This window comes from Rhinolophus ferrumequinum, chromosome 11 (genome assembly GCF_004115265.2).
Source record: "Rhinolophus ferrumequinum isolate MPI-CBG mRhiFer1 chromosome 11, mRhiFer1_v1.p, whole genome shotgun sequence".
Taxonomy (NCBI): domain Eukaryota; kingdom Metazoa; phylum Chordata; class Mammalia; order Chiroptera; family Rhinolophidae; genus Rhinolophus; species Rhinolophus ferrumequinum.
The window spans coordinates 16,932,396-16,950,892 of record NC_046294.1 but is presented as its reverse complement, the minus strand read 5'-3'; the positions used below and the strand labels follow the sequence as shown (position 1 = coordinate 16,950,892).

Genomic DNA, 18,497 nt, shown 5'->3' with positions numbered 1-18,497 from the left:
TGCAGTTACCAGAGTCAGGAAAACGTCATTTTTTAATACAAATAGTGTGTTATAATAAAAGCCAAACTTAGACATTATAGAATTTTTGAAAACTATAGTTTTGGAGGAAAATTTTAAACCTATAAATAGTTAAGTCTTCTCTAGTCACCATAAACTATTATGACAATCACTACCTTGTTTTGGTACTTACAATTCACAAAGTATCCTGAATTATGTACTAACCTTGTGAATTTCATTACTAAGCCTATGTTATAGCAGGAAAATTGAAACTCAGGGAAGCTAGGTACATTGCCTAAGATCTTCAGTAGGTGGCATGATTCAAAGTATCCTCAGGCCTTCTGACTGTATCCTTTTGCCTGTGGTTCTCAGAAATAGGAATTTGATGGGTTAGAATTTTATTTTTTTAATTGGTAAGGTCATTTTTAAAGAAAACTAGCATCTGCTATCACCATTTTATAAAGCAAAGAACATGTTAATGTCAAAAATGTACAAAGACAATCCTAGAATAAAGGTCAGTCTTTCTCAAAGCCGGATAGTTGGCAAATTTACACCAAGAAATGTGTATCTGGGTGTGTGTGTGTGTGTGTGTGTGTGTGTGTGTGTGTAAGAGATAACTTTATATACATGTCTTTTTTTTCCTTTCTCGTTTTGTTAAGGATGGGTGAAAATTGTGTCTCTGATTAACGCTTGAAAACCACTGCTTTAATACATCATCTCATACAAAACTCCTCCCCGGTAGACTGTACATATGGAAGGAAGAGCAGAGGTTTTCTAGTCAGAGATTTTGTGATTGTGTCCTGGCTCCACCACATACTAGTTGTTAAATCTTGTGCAAGTTACTTAATCTTGCTGAGCTTTTCTTACCTCATTAATTTAAAAATAATCAAAAAAAAATCTGAGAGTGGTTTTGAGTACTTCAATGAAATAACTTGGGGTAACACTTATTTTAGTGTCTGGTACACAGTTGGAACTCAGTTAATTGTTCACGTCTACAAATACAGGCATGGTTCTGCTGCATCCAGACTTAGAGGCTCCTTATGAGCCAAAGTCCTTACAAGCCCGTACACACATAGTACCTGCTCAGTAAACATCTGTTCGTCTCCCTCAAAGGGAGCCCCGCCATATTTGCACGAGTTGTTACAGGAAAGAGTCCCCATTGGCTTTTCTAGAGAATTTATTGTAATTCTCTGTTTTCTTTTCCGATGCTGGCCTATCTAAAAGGAGGAAAAGCACCACTGGTGCAAATGAAAACTCATAAGTGTTTTCTTCTCAGAAGTGAATTATTTCCCTGCCTACCTTAGTCTGAATGATTTAATCTAAACCTTTGAGCTTTCTCATTGCTGGCGTGACATTTTATGCCATTGTTCATGCATTAATTCTTAAGCAAGTTGATAAGCTTTACACTCTGACTTCAAAAACAGATCACTGCCTTGTAAAGAAGACACTAGAACTCAAGACAGAATTGCCCAAGGTCCTATGATGGTGGAGTCCTAATTTGAAACCAAATTTGTCTAATTCCATAGTATACTCTTTCTGTTCTGTGAGACAAAGGAGCATATTCCTCTGTGGTACCATTCGTAAAGGTAGAATGTGTCTGCTTGCTTTCCGAAACCACAGTCTGGTCCTCAAACCTGTTGACATTAATCATGTGAGACTTTGTGGAAGAGATGTTTCGAGTCACATTTCAAAGGCAGGACTTCCTTTTGTTGATCATCTCTTTGAATGTATGATCTTTACCCCTGTTGATTGTCCCACTGCTTTGTTTTGAATGTAGCACTCATCTTTTCATCCTCTGTTCCCTAAAACTCTTCTCAGAATCTCTCTTCCAAGATGATTAATACTGCTTCTTATCAGACATAGTCACCCGCTCTCAGTCGCCTTCTGATGCTCTGCTCCCTCTCAGGAGTGTCCCCAAGTCATGGCCTGGCTTCCGCTTCTGCTCCAACCATCAGATGTCTGTCTCTCCCTGGGTAGCCCGTTCCATTTTCCAACCATTCAAAAGTTTCCTAATATTTAGCTCAAGTATGACTTCTTGTTTCTAGTCCTGCCCTCTGAGGATAACAAAGTCAGTCTTGTCTCTCATAAATAATCACACTGCCTTAGATATTTGCTGATTATTACTGTTCCTACCCACCCCCGCCCCCAATGTTTTTGCTTCCTTTAGGACTTCTAGTAATCTCTCTGGAATTCTACAAAATCATTCTAGCAAAATATTTTTTAAGCCTGATTTTTTTGTGTGCAGTAGATGAGCTACTCTTCCTGCCCATGGGGTCACCCCTGGTTTCTTCAACCATCTTCATTTAACATGGTTTTGAGTACTTTGGCCAACTTACTTTTCGATGAACGTCCTCTGCTTTGAAAATCTCTTAAACTGAGGTGCCCAGACTTACAACTATGCATCTCCAGGTGTGTCTGGAACATTGCAAGATGGTACTGAACTTCTTTTTTCTCTTTTCTTTTTTCAATTTCCTTTGCACCCTGCCCCCCAGCTTTTTCTTTTTTAATCAGTAAAACACTCACTTCGCTCTGTCTCTCAGTACTTCTCCCTGTGATTCTTGGCAGATTACCTGACATGGCTCAGACTCAACTGTAGGTTTTTCCAGAACCCTGGGATAGGATTCATTCATGTGAAAAACCATGAACTCATATCAGCCTCACTATAGATGCTCAGTTTCTTCATATGTTAAAGAAGATTAAAGAACAGAGATGTGGGTCTCAGTCTCTGTGTTTTCCGTTTACATCATACCATCGGTCCCACAAGCAGCAAGCCTAATATTTACTTTTTCTTCTTGCTTCAGGCACAATTTAAGATCCTTCTGCAGTCCAGACCACTCACCAAACCTGAGTTCTGTATTTCCAACTGCTTATTGAATGTCTGGAGATGTGTTCCTCCATGCATTGTAGCCTAGACTGTAAGCTCCATGGCCTGTTGTATTTCGAGACCTCGGAAGTCTCGGAATACAAATGCTGAAATGAATTCATGAATAAGCGTCTGAAATCCCATCGCTTTATCCTAGCACCCTTTCCTAACTCCATTGTCTTTGTAAATAGCTTTCTGTTTTCATATTCACAGATTCCAAAACAACAGTCATATAGTAAAAAGCCCACTGTTTCATCTTAGGCTTTAAAATCTTGAAATCATCTTTAAACTTACCTTATTCGTGGCCATTAGATCCATTTAATCACCAAATTCCATCAGTTTTTGTCCACTGAAATTTCGTTACATACCTCTTTCCCCTCCCTTTTTAAAAATTCCCTTTGCCCTCACCCTAAGTCAGCCCCCCTTTATATAACTCTTATATAGATTATTGAAATACCTGTCTCGTTGGTCTCTATCCGCTGTCCTCTCCACCCCGCCCCCCACTCCCAAATACAACAACTGATTTACTGTTCTAATCTTCATAAATATTATGGCTGTCTTGTTATTCTGCTTAACAAACAAGAGGCTCCCTTTGCAATGAATATGCTTCCTGACTTGCCCAGACATTCGCAGTGTCACCCACTTTCCCTAAGTATCTTATTTGCTGATGTCATCTCTCTCTCTATTTTTTTCTAGTTAATTTGAATTTAGTAGTGCCTTCACACATACCTTCCTCATGCCTGTATCAGTATGTACGTATGTGGCTGTGTGAGCATGTGCCTACCTGCTTTTTTAGTGTCGTCACACTGGGAGTACCGTCCCCAGCCCTCAATTCTGTCTGAATCCTGCCTCACGTAGCCTGTCTTTCTTTAGGAAGCATTTTGTGACTACACTCAAATATATTTTCTCTAGAAAAAAAATATTTAAATGGACTCGTTTTCTCACTGTTGAATGCTTATAGTTTTGTGTCTTCAACTTGATTATAAATTAACGTGATTGCTCAGGGTCAGATTCCTGAGGTTCATATTCTTGTTGTTCTGCCTGTGTGGCTTATAGCATGTAGATGGGCACGTAGTAGGCTCTAAACAAGTAAAGACTGGTTTGTTTGTCTTCTTATAGCACATTTATGATATCCCTGTTCCTCACCTTTATTTAGTGGTTTTGTGGGGATTGCTGTCATCCTAACCCCAACAGCCTTTTAAAAGACCTAATGGCTGTCAGCAGCAGAAGCCTGCAGCAAGTTCCGTGGTCTCTCTGGATTTGAATATTGATTCCATCAAGGAAAACCCCTTTCTCTAAGAACTTTTTAGTACTCTTATATCACCCAATGGTCAGGACACAGGGAAGCATTAACCTTTGGGGACTCTTTGCAGTTCAACAACATGAATGCTTTCTAAATAGTAGCAGTTACTGAAAGGAACTAAGGCTTCCAAAATGTATCCATAAACAGTTCTCACTATACACTGGTGAATTAGTTACCTGCAATCTCCCTTTGGCCAAAAGCCACTTTTCTTTAAGCCCATATTCTTGGCTGTGGCCAATTCTGTCAAAAAAAAAAAAAAAAACTTTTCGTGTCTCAGGAACCAGGTGCAAGGAATCCAGTGGTGTCCATGGGAGAAGGAAGGAGAGGCAGCTAAAATAACCTGGGGAACAGTAGGGACAACAGTGTTGCTACAAGTGAGGTGCCAGGCAGTTCTTCCAATTAAATTGCTGTGTGGGGTCCCTAGAGCTTCTCTCCAGGGTTAGCGACTGAGAAATTTGTGAATGACGTAGTGTGCCAGTCACTATGCTAAAAGACAGGCCTGCCTTTCTGACGCTGACCATTCTGCTGGGTTGACAGTACCTTAACACGTGGCAAGGCCAACCTTAGAGTTTCAGAAAGTCTCGAATTGCCAGCAGGACAAGGCAAACATAGGAGTAGCAGATTCTCAAGACCCTCACAAACCAAATTATTTCTGAGCTCTCATTAATTCATTCTGTGCCTTCTGTGTGCCAGGTACAATGTTGGACATTCAGAAGATAGTAACAGACAAGATAGAAACTGAAAATTAAACCTTTTGTCAACCATACATTTGTGTTACTGGCCACATAATTAATATAAGCAAGTAACCAGCTATTTTTGTCTGAACAGCGTTTGCAAACCCCTATTTTACTTGATGCTTGTTTGTTATTAATAATAAGCAATAGAAACAGATTGGTTCAGAAAATCAAAAAGAAACTTACTTGAAAGGACAGTGGTACATTTTGTAGTCATTTATCACAAATAGAAGAGCCCTGCAGCTTTTTCAAGAAAGAGTAACAGATTTCTGTTGGTACTCGGGGCTTGACAAAAGACCTTCCCATTTTCTGGAATAGAATGAGGGATGGGAGATAGCGATGCCACCAGAGCATCTTTCGTGTGAATCCTCTGTGCGTAGGGCTCAAAGCTTTCAGTTACTTTTAGCCGTGGTAGTGCGCCATCTTTCTCACACCCAGCCTCCTCAGAGACTACTACTGTGCATTTCCAAACTGGGTTACCACTATGGCTGTAGGTCTAGTCGATAAGGATATGAGATTCCTGACCTTAGTATTAGCCTTTGTTATGCCATGTTCTGAATCACGGAACAAGCCAGAATTACCAATTGAAGATTATGGGGATAACTTAACCAGGGTGACGTAGAGTGACATTTTGTGAGCAATCAACCTGAAGCTCTCAGGTTGTCCACTGGGTACCTATTACAAATGAAGGCATTCCATTTTGTTACTTGTTTTTGTACCCCATCTACTTCCAAAAAGGTTTGGAGATAACTTTCGTGGAACATACAATATGAGATTCAACCATCAATTCAAACTTTAATAAAAAGTTAAGTAATAAAGATTTAAAAAAAAAAAAAGGAAAGCACTGTATTAAGAAACTCAGGCTAATTTTTCCCTAAGTGTCCTAGTTACCTACGCATAGAGGGAACTTGTAGGGCTGTGTAACCATTAGCGCATAATGATGGAAACATACTTCTCAGGAGGGAGATACTTTTTTAATTTTATTGGGGAACAGTTTCTCCAGGTTCCATCAGCTCCAAGTCGTCCTTCAGTCTAGTTGTGGAGGGTGCAGCTCAGCTCCAAATCCAGTCGCTGTTTTCAATCTTTAGTTGCAGGGGGCGCAGCCCACCATCCCATGGGGAATTGAACCAGCAACTTTGTTGTTGAGAGCTCCTGCTGTAACCAACTGAGTCATCCAGCTGCCCCTCCGGAAGCTCAGCAGCAGCTCGTTGTCTTCAATCTAGTTGTGGAGGGCACAGCTCACTGGCTCATGGTGGGAATCAAATCGGAGCTCGTGCTCTAACCAACTGAGCCATCTGGCCGCCCCAGAAGAGAGAATTTTTACTAGGCCGTTGTTCTGAGAAACATCCATGGGAGTCTTTACATAAGAAACTTGAGCAATATAACAAAAAATATCTTGATAACCATTTTAGGAAAAAGATTATACTAGTATATTGCCATTTCTTATATCAGCCATTAGTGAAAATGGGAGCCGTCATGTGGAATTAGGATAATTTCCCATTAAACAAATCGTTGTTCACTTAAAGCAATCAAACTATATGGTCATGCAGCTCTGATATTTCATGTGCTATTTGAATAAAGCTTGAATAATCCCACATATTAAATAAGTAACATATCATGATAAACTTCATCTTTGCCATCTATGTCCTGTATCTAGAGCAAGTTGGTCTTCCTTTCAAACAAGTACATGTATAAAATAGCCATCTTCATGCTCACTAGGGTTGGATGATTACCTGCTATCTAACTGCTGCCATTGTTTTCAGCCAGGCTTTTGACAAAAGCCACTTGACAAAGATGATATTTTATTATGACTTTCAAAGATGCTGAATGGTATTTTTATGAAAGTGGGCTAGAGAAGTGCCTCTAAGCAGAGCCAAAGCTTTTCTCAAAAAGCAACATTGGAGTCACTCAAATGCTTGCATGAATACTATGCAATTTCCTTTGGGGTGGGGGCGGTAACTAGAGAAAAAAAATCTTTCCCCAAAATTTGATCTACAGTTAAAGGTAAAACTTTTTTTTAAATTTTTTCAATTACAGTTGACACTCATTATTTTATATTGGTTTCAGGTGTACAACATAGTAGTGAGACATATTTATATAATTTACTAAGTGATCCTCCCCAGTTAGTCTAGTACCCACCTGGCACTGTCATAGTTATTACCATATGATTAACTATGCTGTGCTTTAAATCCCATGACTATTTGTAACTACCAATTTGCACTTCATAACCCCTTCACCTTTTTCACCCAGTCCCTCATCCCCGCTTCCTGTCTGGCAACCATCAGTTTGTTCTCTGTATCTATATGCACCTTTATGTTTACTGCAGCGCTAAAGTAGCCAAGATATGGAAGCAACCTAAGTGCCCACCAATAGACGATTGGATAAAGAAAATGTGGTACACATATACAGTGGAATGTCGCTCAGCCATAAAAAAAAAAAATAAGAATAATTTTTAATAACATGCTGGCACTTGAATTTCAGGTACAGTGGTTGAGGAAAGCAATGGTTCTGATGAGATGGAGAATTCAGATGAAACAAAAATGTCAGAAGAGATCTTGGCTTTGGTGGATGAATTTCAACAGGCATGGCCTCTGGATGGCTTTGGGGGAGCACTAGAGATGAAAGGGCGGCGTCTGGACTTGCAGGGAATACGGGTACTGAAGAAAGGTCCCCAAGATGGAGTGGCCAAAAGCTCTTGCTATGGAGACTGCAGAAGTGAAGATGACGAAGCAACAGAGTGGGTAAGAGTTGCCAATGTAATTCTTAGGAAATTGTAGCCCAGGTCTTGCAGGGGTAGGGGTTTCTTAGTTTACAAAGTGGAATGTTTCTGCTGGGTATGTGGCATTACTTTACGTCATACTCCAGTCAGCCTTCATGTTGGAATTGGACTGCAGGAAGCATTTCATGTTCCTTCTGTATTGCCAGCTCTTCTGGGAAGCAGAGGAAATGGGATAGGTGTGAAGCCACACTCAAAACCTGGAGATTTGGAACGGCCCACTTGAGACATCTTAATTTTCAGTTTCCTCTATACACTCTTCAGGGCTAGGTTATTATGTTTATTTCACTAAACATTTTTTCATTTAGACCCTTAAGAATTAAACTGAAGGACAGAACTTAACCTTAGCACAGGACTGGTTATTCTTAAAGCCACCAATTTCCACAGCCGTTGACAGATTTGATAATTGGTCTCACTTGTCCCTAACATGTTTCCATTTCCCAGATCACATTCCAGGTCAAACGTGTAAAGAAACCCAAAGGAGATCATAAAAAACCTCCTGGGAAAAAGATAGAATCAAATCAAGCAGAAAATGCACATCGTTACCAAGCAAACCTGGAGATCACTGGCCCAAAGGTGGCATCTCCTGGGCCACAAGGTAAATTCGAATGTTTTAAGAATATGCCAGGTTATTCTTTCAGTTTACACTGTCTCCGTTCTCACAAAGGATGTGTTTGTGACTTGTGTTTCTGTTCATTTGGGCTAAGTGAACAAGAAGCCAGTCTTTGGTATAAAATGTTTGATAATTACTTCACTTTTTTACCATTGGCTATTTGGCTCATATTCTTATTATCCTATTGTTTCTTAACTTAAAAGTCTAGGTTAACGTTTAAAACTGTGGGTTTGAAACAGGCTCCCTGGGTTCAAACACCAGTTTTGCCATTTAGTTCCCTATGCCTCGTTTTCCTTATTTATAAAATGGAATAACTGCATCTATCTTATACAGTGGTTATGAGTTTATATGAGTTTATACATGTAAACTGCTTTAAATGAACTGGGTACATAGGGCTCAATACATATTAACTATCTAGTAATATCTTGTGTGTCTGATGTCTCTTTAGTTATTGAAAACATGCTTTAGAACTACTCCACAGAAAGAATGCATATACATCAAAATTTGACATGTGCTTTCAGGGTTCACAGCTGTTCCAAAGTCCATCTCTGGACTCCAGGTTCAGGCCATTGCTATAGGTCCAGTTGACTTTCTTTTCCATCAATGAAACAGTGGTGGTAGAATTTCTTCTCAAAAAGTCTTTAGAAAAAAAAAGATATTTTTACCATCTTGGACTTCAAAAACTCAAGGTCCCTTCCTGAAAATGTGTCTTATTTAATTTGGTATGAGTACTTACCAAAGCTCAAAGCAGAGGGCACACAATCAAATAGCTAAATCCCAGAATGAACTGTGACTTGTGAAAAACAGTAAGGACACCAAAAAGGACATTTTGTCATGACTGGAGCTAAAAGCATGAAGTAGCTTTACTGTTTAAGGAACATAGCATGTGTTAACAGGTCACAAAAGAAACTTCCTCTGTTAGGTCTGTCTTCTGTAGCAAAGAAAAAACTGTTCAAACTGTAAAACACCATTATGGAAATGAACACTGCAATGGATTAAATAGTAAATGTAATACAATCATAAAAAAGAAAATTTAGATGGTTATTTATATATATTTAAGGGGGAAAGGGACTTTCTAAATCTGAGAGAGAAAAAAAATAATTGTAGCACCAGAAAATACCACAAAATAGAAAGACAAAGGACTAACACAAAGTATTTTTTGCAGAATATCTGTATATATTTACAGACTATATGATAAACAAAGGATATCAATATCATTTTAAAGAGCACCTACAAATCAATAAGAAAAATGCAGCATTTCAATAAAATATATACAAGTACAGCGGCAGTTCACCAAATACATACACACACACATACACACAAACAAATGGCCAATAAACGTGAGGCTAAACATGTTCAGCCATCACTAGCAACAAAATGCAAACATAAACAGTGATGTACCATTTTTGCTTATCAAATTGTCTTTAAATGTTCAATAAACCATGAGACTTAATAAAATGAATTACGCATTTGGGGATAGTTTGAGTAGATATATCAGAAAATTAAAATATATACCAATAATTCTACTTCTAGTAATTTACCCCAAGTAAATCATCTTCCAAACCAAAGATAGAAGTAGAAAGTTATTGATCACAGGCTTGCTTATAATAAAAATTTGTAAACAACCTAAATGTTGGTAATTGCCTAAATAAATTACAACTGTACTGCGCAGACAAGATGTTTGTAAATTTGTAAGTAAACAAAGCAATTTACAAAACATTATACAGGCATACTTCTTTTTTATTGTGCTTCACTTTATTGCACTTTGCAGATACTGTGGTTTTTTTTACAAATTGAAGGTTTGTGGCAACCCTGCATTGAGCAAGTGTACCGGCGCCATTTTTCCAACAGCATTTGCTCACTTTGTCTCTGTGTCACATTTTGGTAATTCTCTCTGTTTCCAACTTTTCATCATTATTATATTTGTTATGGCGATCTGTGATCAGTGATCTTTGATGTTGCTATTGTAATTGCTGCGGGGAGGGTGACATGAGCCCCCAAATAAGATGGCAAACTTAACCAATAAATGTTGTGTGTGTTCTGACTGCTCCACCACCTGGTCGTTCGTTTCCCCATCTCTCTCCCTCTTCCTCTCCCTCGCCTCAGGCCTCTCTATTCCCTGAAACACAACGATATGAAATTAGGTAAATTAATAACCCTACAGTGGCCTCTAAGTGTTCAAGGGAAAGGAAGAGCCCTATGCCTCTCACTTTAAATCAAAAGCTAGAATTGATTAAGTTTAGTGAGGAAGACATGTGGAAAGCCAAGATAGGCCAAAAGCTAGGCCTCTTACACTAAACAGATTGTTGATGCAAAGGAAAAATTCTTGAAGGAAATTAAAAATGCTACTTCAGTGAACACAGGAATGATAAGAAAGCGAAGCAGCCTTATTCCTGATATGGAGAAAGTTTCAGTGGTCTGGATAGAATCAAAACAGCCACAACATTCCCTTAATCCAAAATCTAATCCAGAGCAAGGCCCTAACTCGCTTCAATTCTATGAAGGCTGAGAGAGGTGAGGAGGCTGCAGAAGGAGAATTGGAAGCTAACAGAGGCTAGTTCATGAGGTTTAAGGAAAGAATTCATCTCCATAACATAAAAGTACAAGGTGAAGCAGCCAGTGCTAAGGGAGAAGCTGCAGCAAGTTGTCTAGAAGCTCCAGCTAAGATAGTAATGGAGGTGGCTACACCCAACAACAGATTTTCAATGTAGATGAAACAGCCTTCTATGGGAAGAAGATGCCATCTAGGACTTCAATAGCTAAAGAGAAGTCAAAGCCTGGCTTCAAAGCTTTAAAGAACAGGCTGACTCTCCTATTAGGAGCTAATGCAACTGGTGATTTTCAGTTGAAGCCAATGCTCATTTACCACTCCAAAAATCCTAGGGCCCTTAAGAATTATGCTAAATCTACTTATCCTGTGCTCTATAAATGGAACAAGAAAACCTGGATAACAACACATCGGTTTACAACATGATTTACTGAATTAAGTCCACTGCTGAGACCTGCTGCTTTTAAAATTCTTACTTCTCATTGACAATGCACGTAGTCACCAAAGAATTTTGATGGAGACATACAAGATTAATGTTTTTTTTTTCACACATGCTAACACAGCATCTATTCTGCAGCCCATGAATCAAGGAGTAATTTCAACTTTCACATCTTATTTAAGAAATACATTTTGTAAGGCTACAACTGCCATAGACAGTGATTATTCTGATGGATCTGGGCAAAGTAAATTGAAAACCTCTGGAAAAGATTCACCATTCTAGATACCATTAAGAACCTTCATAATTCTTGGGAAGAGGTAAAAATATCAACATTAACAAGTGTGGAAGAAGTTGATTCCAACCCTCATCGATGACTTTGAGGGAGGAGGAACTTCAGTGGAGGAACTAACTGCAGCTGTGGTGGAAATAGGAAGAAAACTAGAATTAGAAGTAGAGCCTGAAGTAGAGACTGAATTGCTGCAATCTCATGATAAAACTTTAATGGATGAGGAGTTGCTTCTTAAAGATGAGCAAAGAACATGGTTTCTTGAGATGTAATCTACTCCTGGTGAAAATGCTGTGAAGATTGTTGAAATGACCACAAAGGATTTAGAATATTACATAAACTTAGTTGAGAAAGCAGCAGCAGGGTTCGAGAGGACTGACTCCAGTTTTGAAAGAAGTTCTACTGTAGATAAAATGCTGTCAAACAGCATCACATGCTGCAGAGAAATTGTTCATGAAAGGAAGAGTCAATCAATGTGGCAAAACTTCATTGTTGTCTTAATTTTTTAAGTTGCCACGGCCACCCCAAACTTCAGCAACCACCACCCTGATAAGTCAGCAGCCATCAACATCGAGGCAAGACCTTCCACCAGCAAAAAAGGTTATGACCTGCTGAAGGCTCAGATGATGGTTAGCATTTTTTGGCAATAAAGCATTTTTTAATTGAGGTATGTATGTGGGTTTTTAGACATAATGCCACTGCTTTAACTATACATTTAATAAACTACAGTGTAACGTAAACCTAACTTTTATGTGCACTGGGAAACAAAAAAAAATTGTGTGATTCACTTTATTGCAGCATTTGCATTACTGTGGTGGTCTGGAACGAAACCTACAGTCTCTCCGAGCTGTGCCTGTTTATAGAGAATAGATCTATTTTTATAAAGTAATAAATATACTGTATTTTGACTACATTTTGTTTCACATTTCAGTATCTCTGCAATTGAGATTCATCTTAAAATTGATGGTATTTTAAATAATAATTGGCAGAAATCATAATTGCTTGCACCTTAAAGTTTATTACATCTTAAATTTGATGAAATATACGAAAGTAAACAATCACATAGGAACCCAAGTGTAGAAGGAATATGCGCCAATGTTCTAAGTGATCATCACTGAGTGCTGATAGGGATATAGGTGATTTTTTATTTTTTTCTGATGCTTTTCCATTTTCTAAATACTTTATAATAAGCCTATATTACTTTTACAAACCAAACATTTCTTGTAAAAGTGTAAAGTAAAGCTCAGTATGATTGAGAAGATAGGAGAGCACTTAAGCAGTTTTAATTGGATTCAAGTAGATGGGCCCAGGTAGGGCACTGACTATACTTCAAGTGAGAACATGGAACTACTGCCTGTCCCTGAAGTGAAGCGTTCTAAAGCATGGAAGAGATGAGAGAAGAATGGAGAGGTACAGTGTCCCAACTTTCACGTAAATATGGATTCTGTCCACTCCAAGCGATAAGTTTCATGATAAATCCTGACAAAGTTCTCAAGCACATTAAAGTCCAAACTTCCTAGTGTGGTGTACAAGACCCTTTATCGTTCAGCCTCTCTCTGCCCTTCAGCACCATTCTCTGAACCAACCTTGCTCTTACATCACCTCCTTGCCTTTGCACACACTATTCCCTCTGCCCAGAATTCCCTCATGCCACCTCCGAGGAGCTAAAATATTGCTCATCCTTAAACTTCAAATCCAGTGCCATCTCCTCCTTGGTACTTTCAGGCAGAAGTAGCTCCATCCTCTGTTCAGTTATTCTATACCTTCACACTAGCACTTATCCTGTTGTATTCTAATGACTTATTTATGCTTAACATTCCTCATTAGACTGTGAGCTCAAGGTCAGGCGCTCCTATTATTTCTCTCTGCGTCCATAGTGTCTTAATACAGCCTCCAGTCCCTTATGGTAGATGCTCACTATTTTTCAAGTGAGTTTCTTAAGCATAAAAGAAAAATAAGCTTTATTGTAAAACTTACGGTTTAATTCTTGAAGTTATTTATTTAAACAGGGTTCATTTGAAACTCTTCCTACCATCTATTTTATTAAAGTCTAAAGCCCTGCCTTTACCTCAAACAATTTTCTGTTTGGTGAATTTTGGTAAATTCCTATAGTACAAAAAGAGCTATGCTGAACCAAAGTTCTCCTTCCTGTCCATTCGATTGTAATTCCTTCAGAAGAACCGCTCCCAGACAAGACTTGCTTCTGCTCTTTTCTTGAGGACTCAATCAAATGAAGGGCCTACACCCAAAAGGTAGTACCTGTGAAGGGTATCAATAAACAGAGCTCTAAAAGCCCTATTTCGCTTTAAGTAGCATGGTGATTGGAGCCATGCATGTCAGTCAACAGGCCCGATCCCAGCTCTGCCACCTGCTAGCCAGGTGACCTTGAGCGAGTCACTCGATCTGAGTCTCCATTTCCTCACCTGAGAAATGAGGATTAAAACCTGCCTCATGAGGTTATGAATGTAAAGCACTTAGCACAGGACCTGAATACACAGGACTAGAAATAAATGATGACCTTTCATTATCGTCATTACTCCCCACCCCGCAGCTTTTCTTTGTAGTCGTGGTTCTCTGTCAGGACTGATTTTGCCTCCACCAGGGGACACTGGCAATGTCTGCAGGCGTTTTTTGTTTGGCACACCTGGGGAAGGGGTGCTACTGGCATCTAGTGGGCAGAAGTCAGGAATGCAGCTAAACATCCGGCGGTGCACAGGACAGCCCCACAACACAGAATTAGCCAGCCCACCGTGTCAGTAGTGCCAGGCTGAGAAACCCTGCGTTGGAGATACGTTTCTCCTAAATTAGAGCTGCCTTTATAAAATCAAAATGCAGAGGGGTGAAAATTCTGTTTGGTAGAAATGTTAACATTGAAGAATACCTTAACCTTTATCTCATGTTGATCAGTCTTAAATCCAGCGAAGGACTCATTCATTTTTATTTCATCATCTGTCTTTGAGAACAAGGCTTTACTCAAAGACGATCTTTATTCCGGTTGCTATGAATGACAAGATTTTAATTAGTTCTCGATATGGTAGAACTTCTGAAGACGAGAAGAATGATTAACACCCTTAAATACACCAATCTAGGTGAAGCAGTCACCAGAGCAGAAGTCACTGTTCCTTTGCAGTTCTGTCAACTGATGACATACTTTTGTTCCAGGGAAAAAGCGTGACTACCAGAGTCTGGGATGGCCCAGCCCAGACGAGTGCGTCAAACTCCGCTGGGTAGAGCTGACTGCCATCGTGAGTACCTGGCTTGCAGTTTCTTCAAAAAATATTGAGTGAGTATCTTAAACCTCTCCCTCCTTGATGGCATCTGTGTCCTGGTGACCACACTGGGCCTCTGCTGACTTCAGGGATGCCTTTCCTGTCAGCAGCTATTAGGAGACTCGTCCTTTTTAGGGTTGGCGGGTCCGAGGATAACCATTGGTGACCACAGCCCACAGATGAACTCAGACCATTGCACTGAACAACGCCTGTGCCCCCTTCTCAGTGCCTTCAGCCACTTGGTCAGCTGTCCAGAGTCATGGATCATTTACTTAGTTTGAATCTAAGACTGGATCCCTCTGTTTAGAAGCATAAAACCTGTGGTCTCTCACTGACTTCGAGTGCTGGCAAAGGGAGCAAGAGCAAATTCGGATTTACAGAGCTTTCAAAGCACAGGCCGAGCCAGGTCACCTCTCTGAGAACTGCTTTTTCCTCCTTGGACACTCATTCTCTTTTGTTGGCCCCTTTTCTACCCTTTTAGTGCTGGAGTTCCCCAAGATTTACCCTCAAGTCTTATTTTATAATCACTCCTAGTCAGGCTGATCTACTCCCAGAACTTTGGTCACCATTGACGTATTGACAATTCCCAAATTTGAATCTCCAGACCAAGCTTTCTTCAAATTCCTGAACCCATCTCTTCTGTCCAATTATCTACCTGGCCCCTCTGCCTGTATCTCTCAGGCATCCCACATTCAGGAAAACTAAACTCATCATTTTCTTGCCCACTCTCCTTCCAAAAACCACTGGTTTTTTTTTTGTTTTGTGTTTATTTTTGGGTTTTGGTTTTGTTTTCTATTTATTATTCTTAGTCAATAGCTCCAGCAGTGCTGAGCCCAGAAGCCTGGGAGTCATCTTTAACAATCCCTCTCACTTACCCCTTGAATCCAGTCTGTTACACTTACCGTTCCTGTCACACTTACCCTCTTAGTATTTTGCAAAACCATCTACTTTTTTCCATCTCCATTGCTGCCTCCTTAAACCAGATCACCATCGTCTGTACTTAGATTCATTCAGAAGCCTCCTAGCTGGTCCTCTTCTTTGTTCGCTCTTCGTTCTATTCAGTTCATTCTCTCCATGGTACTCAGAATTCTTCCTCAAACATAATCAAATAATTCTTAAAATGCTGTAAAACTTCTCACTACTATGTACAATGATCCATAAAGCCCTTCACGCTCTGTTCCTGCAGTGTACTGACATTGTACCATGTTTTTATCTTGTATAAGTTAATAATTCAATCCCTTAATAGCAGGGACTGGGCATGTTTTGTTAATTATTATAGCCCTGGCAATAAATTGGGCAATGCCAGTTTGCCGTGTCAGTATATATGATAGTGTATAAGACTTAGCCTGTATATAGCAGGAAAATGACCATTGGGACCATTGTATCTACATGTAAGATGTAAGGGAAATTCTTACATCTTATATATAGATACAATGAACAGCTGTTTCTGTATAAAATTTACTATCTAAACTTCAGGTGGCTTTTTCTGTGGGAGCAAATGTGTTTCTGTGCATAAAATGAAAGTAAAAGATAGGAGCCAATTGTGGGAATGTATCGCTATCTATACCCTGGAAAAAGAAGTCCAAAAAGAAAACCCACCTGGTTTAAAACCTCCTCAGTAAGAAAAAGTGGCCAGAAGCAGTGAGCCAATCAGACATCATAGTGCATAGAAAGGAGGTAGCTTGTGTAGATGGGGAGAGTCATGGAGTTCCAGACACAGAGCCCAACACTGCTGCTTTGACCTGGGGTGTAATCTTGATTCACACATTCAACAAATAGTCATTGCCAGGCCCCGGAGTCCTCGCACCTGTAACATGAGAGTTCAGACCAAATCGCTTCTGAGGTCTGAGATTCTGTGCTTGCAGACAATCCTAATAACATAGTGACGCCATCACCGGCTGATTATCAGTACTCTGTCGCCACCCACTCAGAGTTTCCCTGGCTCATGTGGTCATCTCCGTCTTTCAGCATCACAGAACACATAGACTTTGCCACTCCAATCCAGCAGCCTGCGATGGAGCCTCTCTGCAACGGTAATCTCCCCACGAGCATGCACACCCTGGACCACTTGCATGGGGTTTCCAACCGAGCCAGCCTGCACTACACAGGCGAGAGTCAGCTAACAGAGGTGCGTGCCCCGCTTTACTCAGCCTGTCTGTAGTTTTTAACCCCACAGTTAGGGTGCCGTTAATAGTAGAATGCACAGTGGTCAGGCCATATTTTTTTGCCTTTATTTTTGGTTGGCTGTCATCTAGGTGGCTCTAGGCTAAACCTAACTTCTTTCAGGCCCTGAGACTAAGCTTATGCTTCTTTGTATGAACAGGAAATTTTCATTCTGATTCACTCCTCTAGGTGGGTAGTGTTCTGCTTGCCAGACAGAGGCTCTTGCAAGAAATATTTGGGGCAGTTAATTTTCCTGTTGGCATCTAAAGTAGGAATGGAAAGAGGGCAGACCCAGCATACATACCAAGAATATCAAGAATATAGCAAGAAGAATTGGGAAAACATGCCACAAATGTCTAGCAATAGGGGGTTTGTTAAACAAATGTCGGTGTAGATGTAAGATACTAGTATACAGTGGAGCCGTCAAGAAAGATGTAGTAGAAATACACTTTCCGGCATGAAGAAATGTTTGGAATATATTATGTGAAAATGTAGGTGACAGTATACAGTGTGATCCTGTATTCTGTGAGAAAAGTAATATGTGTATACATAGAAAAAAGATAGATATATAGAAAGATATTAATAGTAGTTGTGTCTGGGTGACAGGATTATAAATGGCTTTTATTTTCTTTCTTTATTCTATTTCCTATAATGAATGTGTTTTCCATGTCTATAATTTTTGTTAACTGCGAGAGGACTAAAGGGATGGTATAATGGCCTTAAATGTGTCTTCCACAAAATGCCTTACCAACAGGACCTCAGCGTGTTCCCCAGAGAGGTGATTTGCTTGTGAGGTATAGTGCCCAGCTCAGCATCAGCAGTGTCATCTAGATCCTGCCTCGTTTTCATTGCTCTAATCTACCATCTTCCTACACCAGGTATTGCAAAATCTCGGCAAAGACCAATATCCTCAACAGTCACTTGAGCAAATTGGCACCCGAATTGCCAAAGTTTTGGAAAAGGTAAGTTATCCTGTAGTGAAGCTGGAAACTAGTGCCACTCTTCTAACTTTTCCAGATTATTTGCCACTAAGTGGCTCTAACCACTTCTGATAGTTACTTAGCATTTGGTAACTAACGGGATAACTTGAAATAACCCCACACAGAATGTTTCAGTCACTTTTCCATTACCTTTTCCATCAGTTGGTTAGTATTTTTGCTGCTTTACTTACCTTCTTTGATGAAAACTAATCCGTTTTCTCGTCCTCACTCAGTATGGGTATATGTAGGTGGTGGTACTGGGAACATGGAATCTAGGTACCTGAAATAAGTCGGGTATTCTTCTAGTGGTGAAGAGTATTTGGTATTTCAGATTGTGGGTGGGAACTACGTCTTTAAATATCTTTTTCTCTTGAAATCATGAAACAATATTTGCAAAAACTGCATCTTCATACAGACTACAGAAAATGTAACTGAGAGTCTCTAAGACTACTCTTCTACCTCTATGTGATACTTATGTAGAGCGGGGGTTTTTTGATTAATTACTTTGCGGTTAAGTTTCTCTCTA

At 39.7% G+C, this 18,497-nt stretch overlaps 1 protein-coding gene across 5 annotated transcripts in view; it reads left to right on the top strand.

The window, feature by feature from the left end:
• Nucleotides 1-18,497, top strand: part of TTC17 (tetratricopeptide repeat domain 17) — a 96,266-nt gene that overhangs the window by 63,057 nt on the left and 14,712 nt on the right. For all 5 annotated transcript variants that reach the window (XM_033119570.1, XM_033119572.1, XM_033119569.1 and 2 more), the window contains 5 exons: nt 7,379-7,638; nt 8,118-8,271; nt 14,722-14,842; nt 16,797-16,956; nt 17,870-17,953. In XM_033119570.1, the coding sequence (XP_032975461.1) occupies nt 7,379-7,638; nt 8,118-8,271; nt 14,722-14,842; nt 16,797-16,956; nt 17,870-17,953 (779 nt within the window). The remainder of the gene's footprint in view (nt 1-7,378; nt 7,639-8,117; nt 8,272-14,721; nt 14,843-16,796; nt 16,957-17,869; nt 17,954-18,497) is intronic.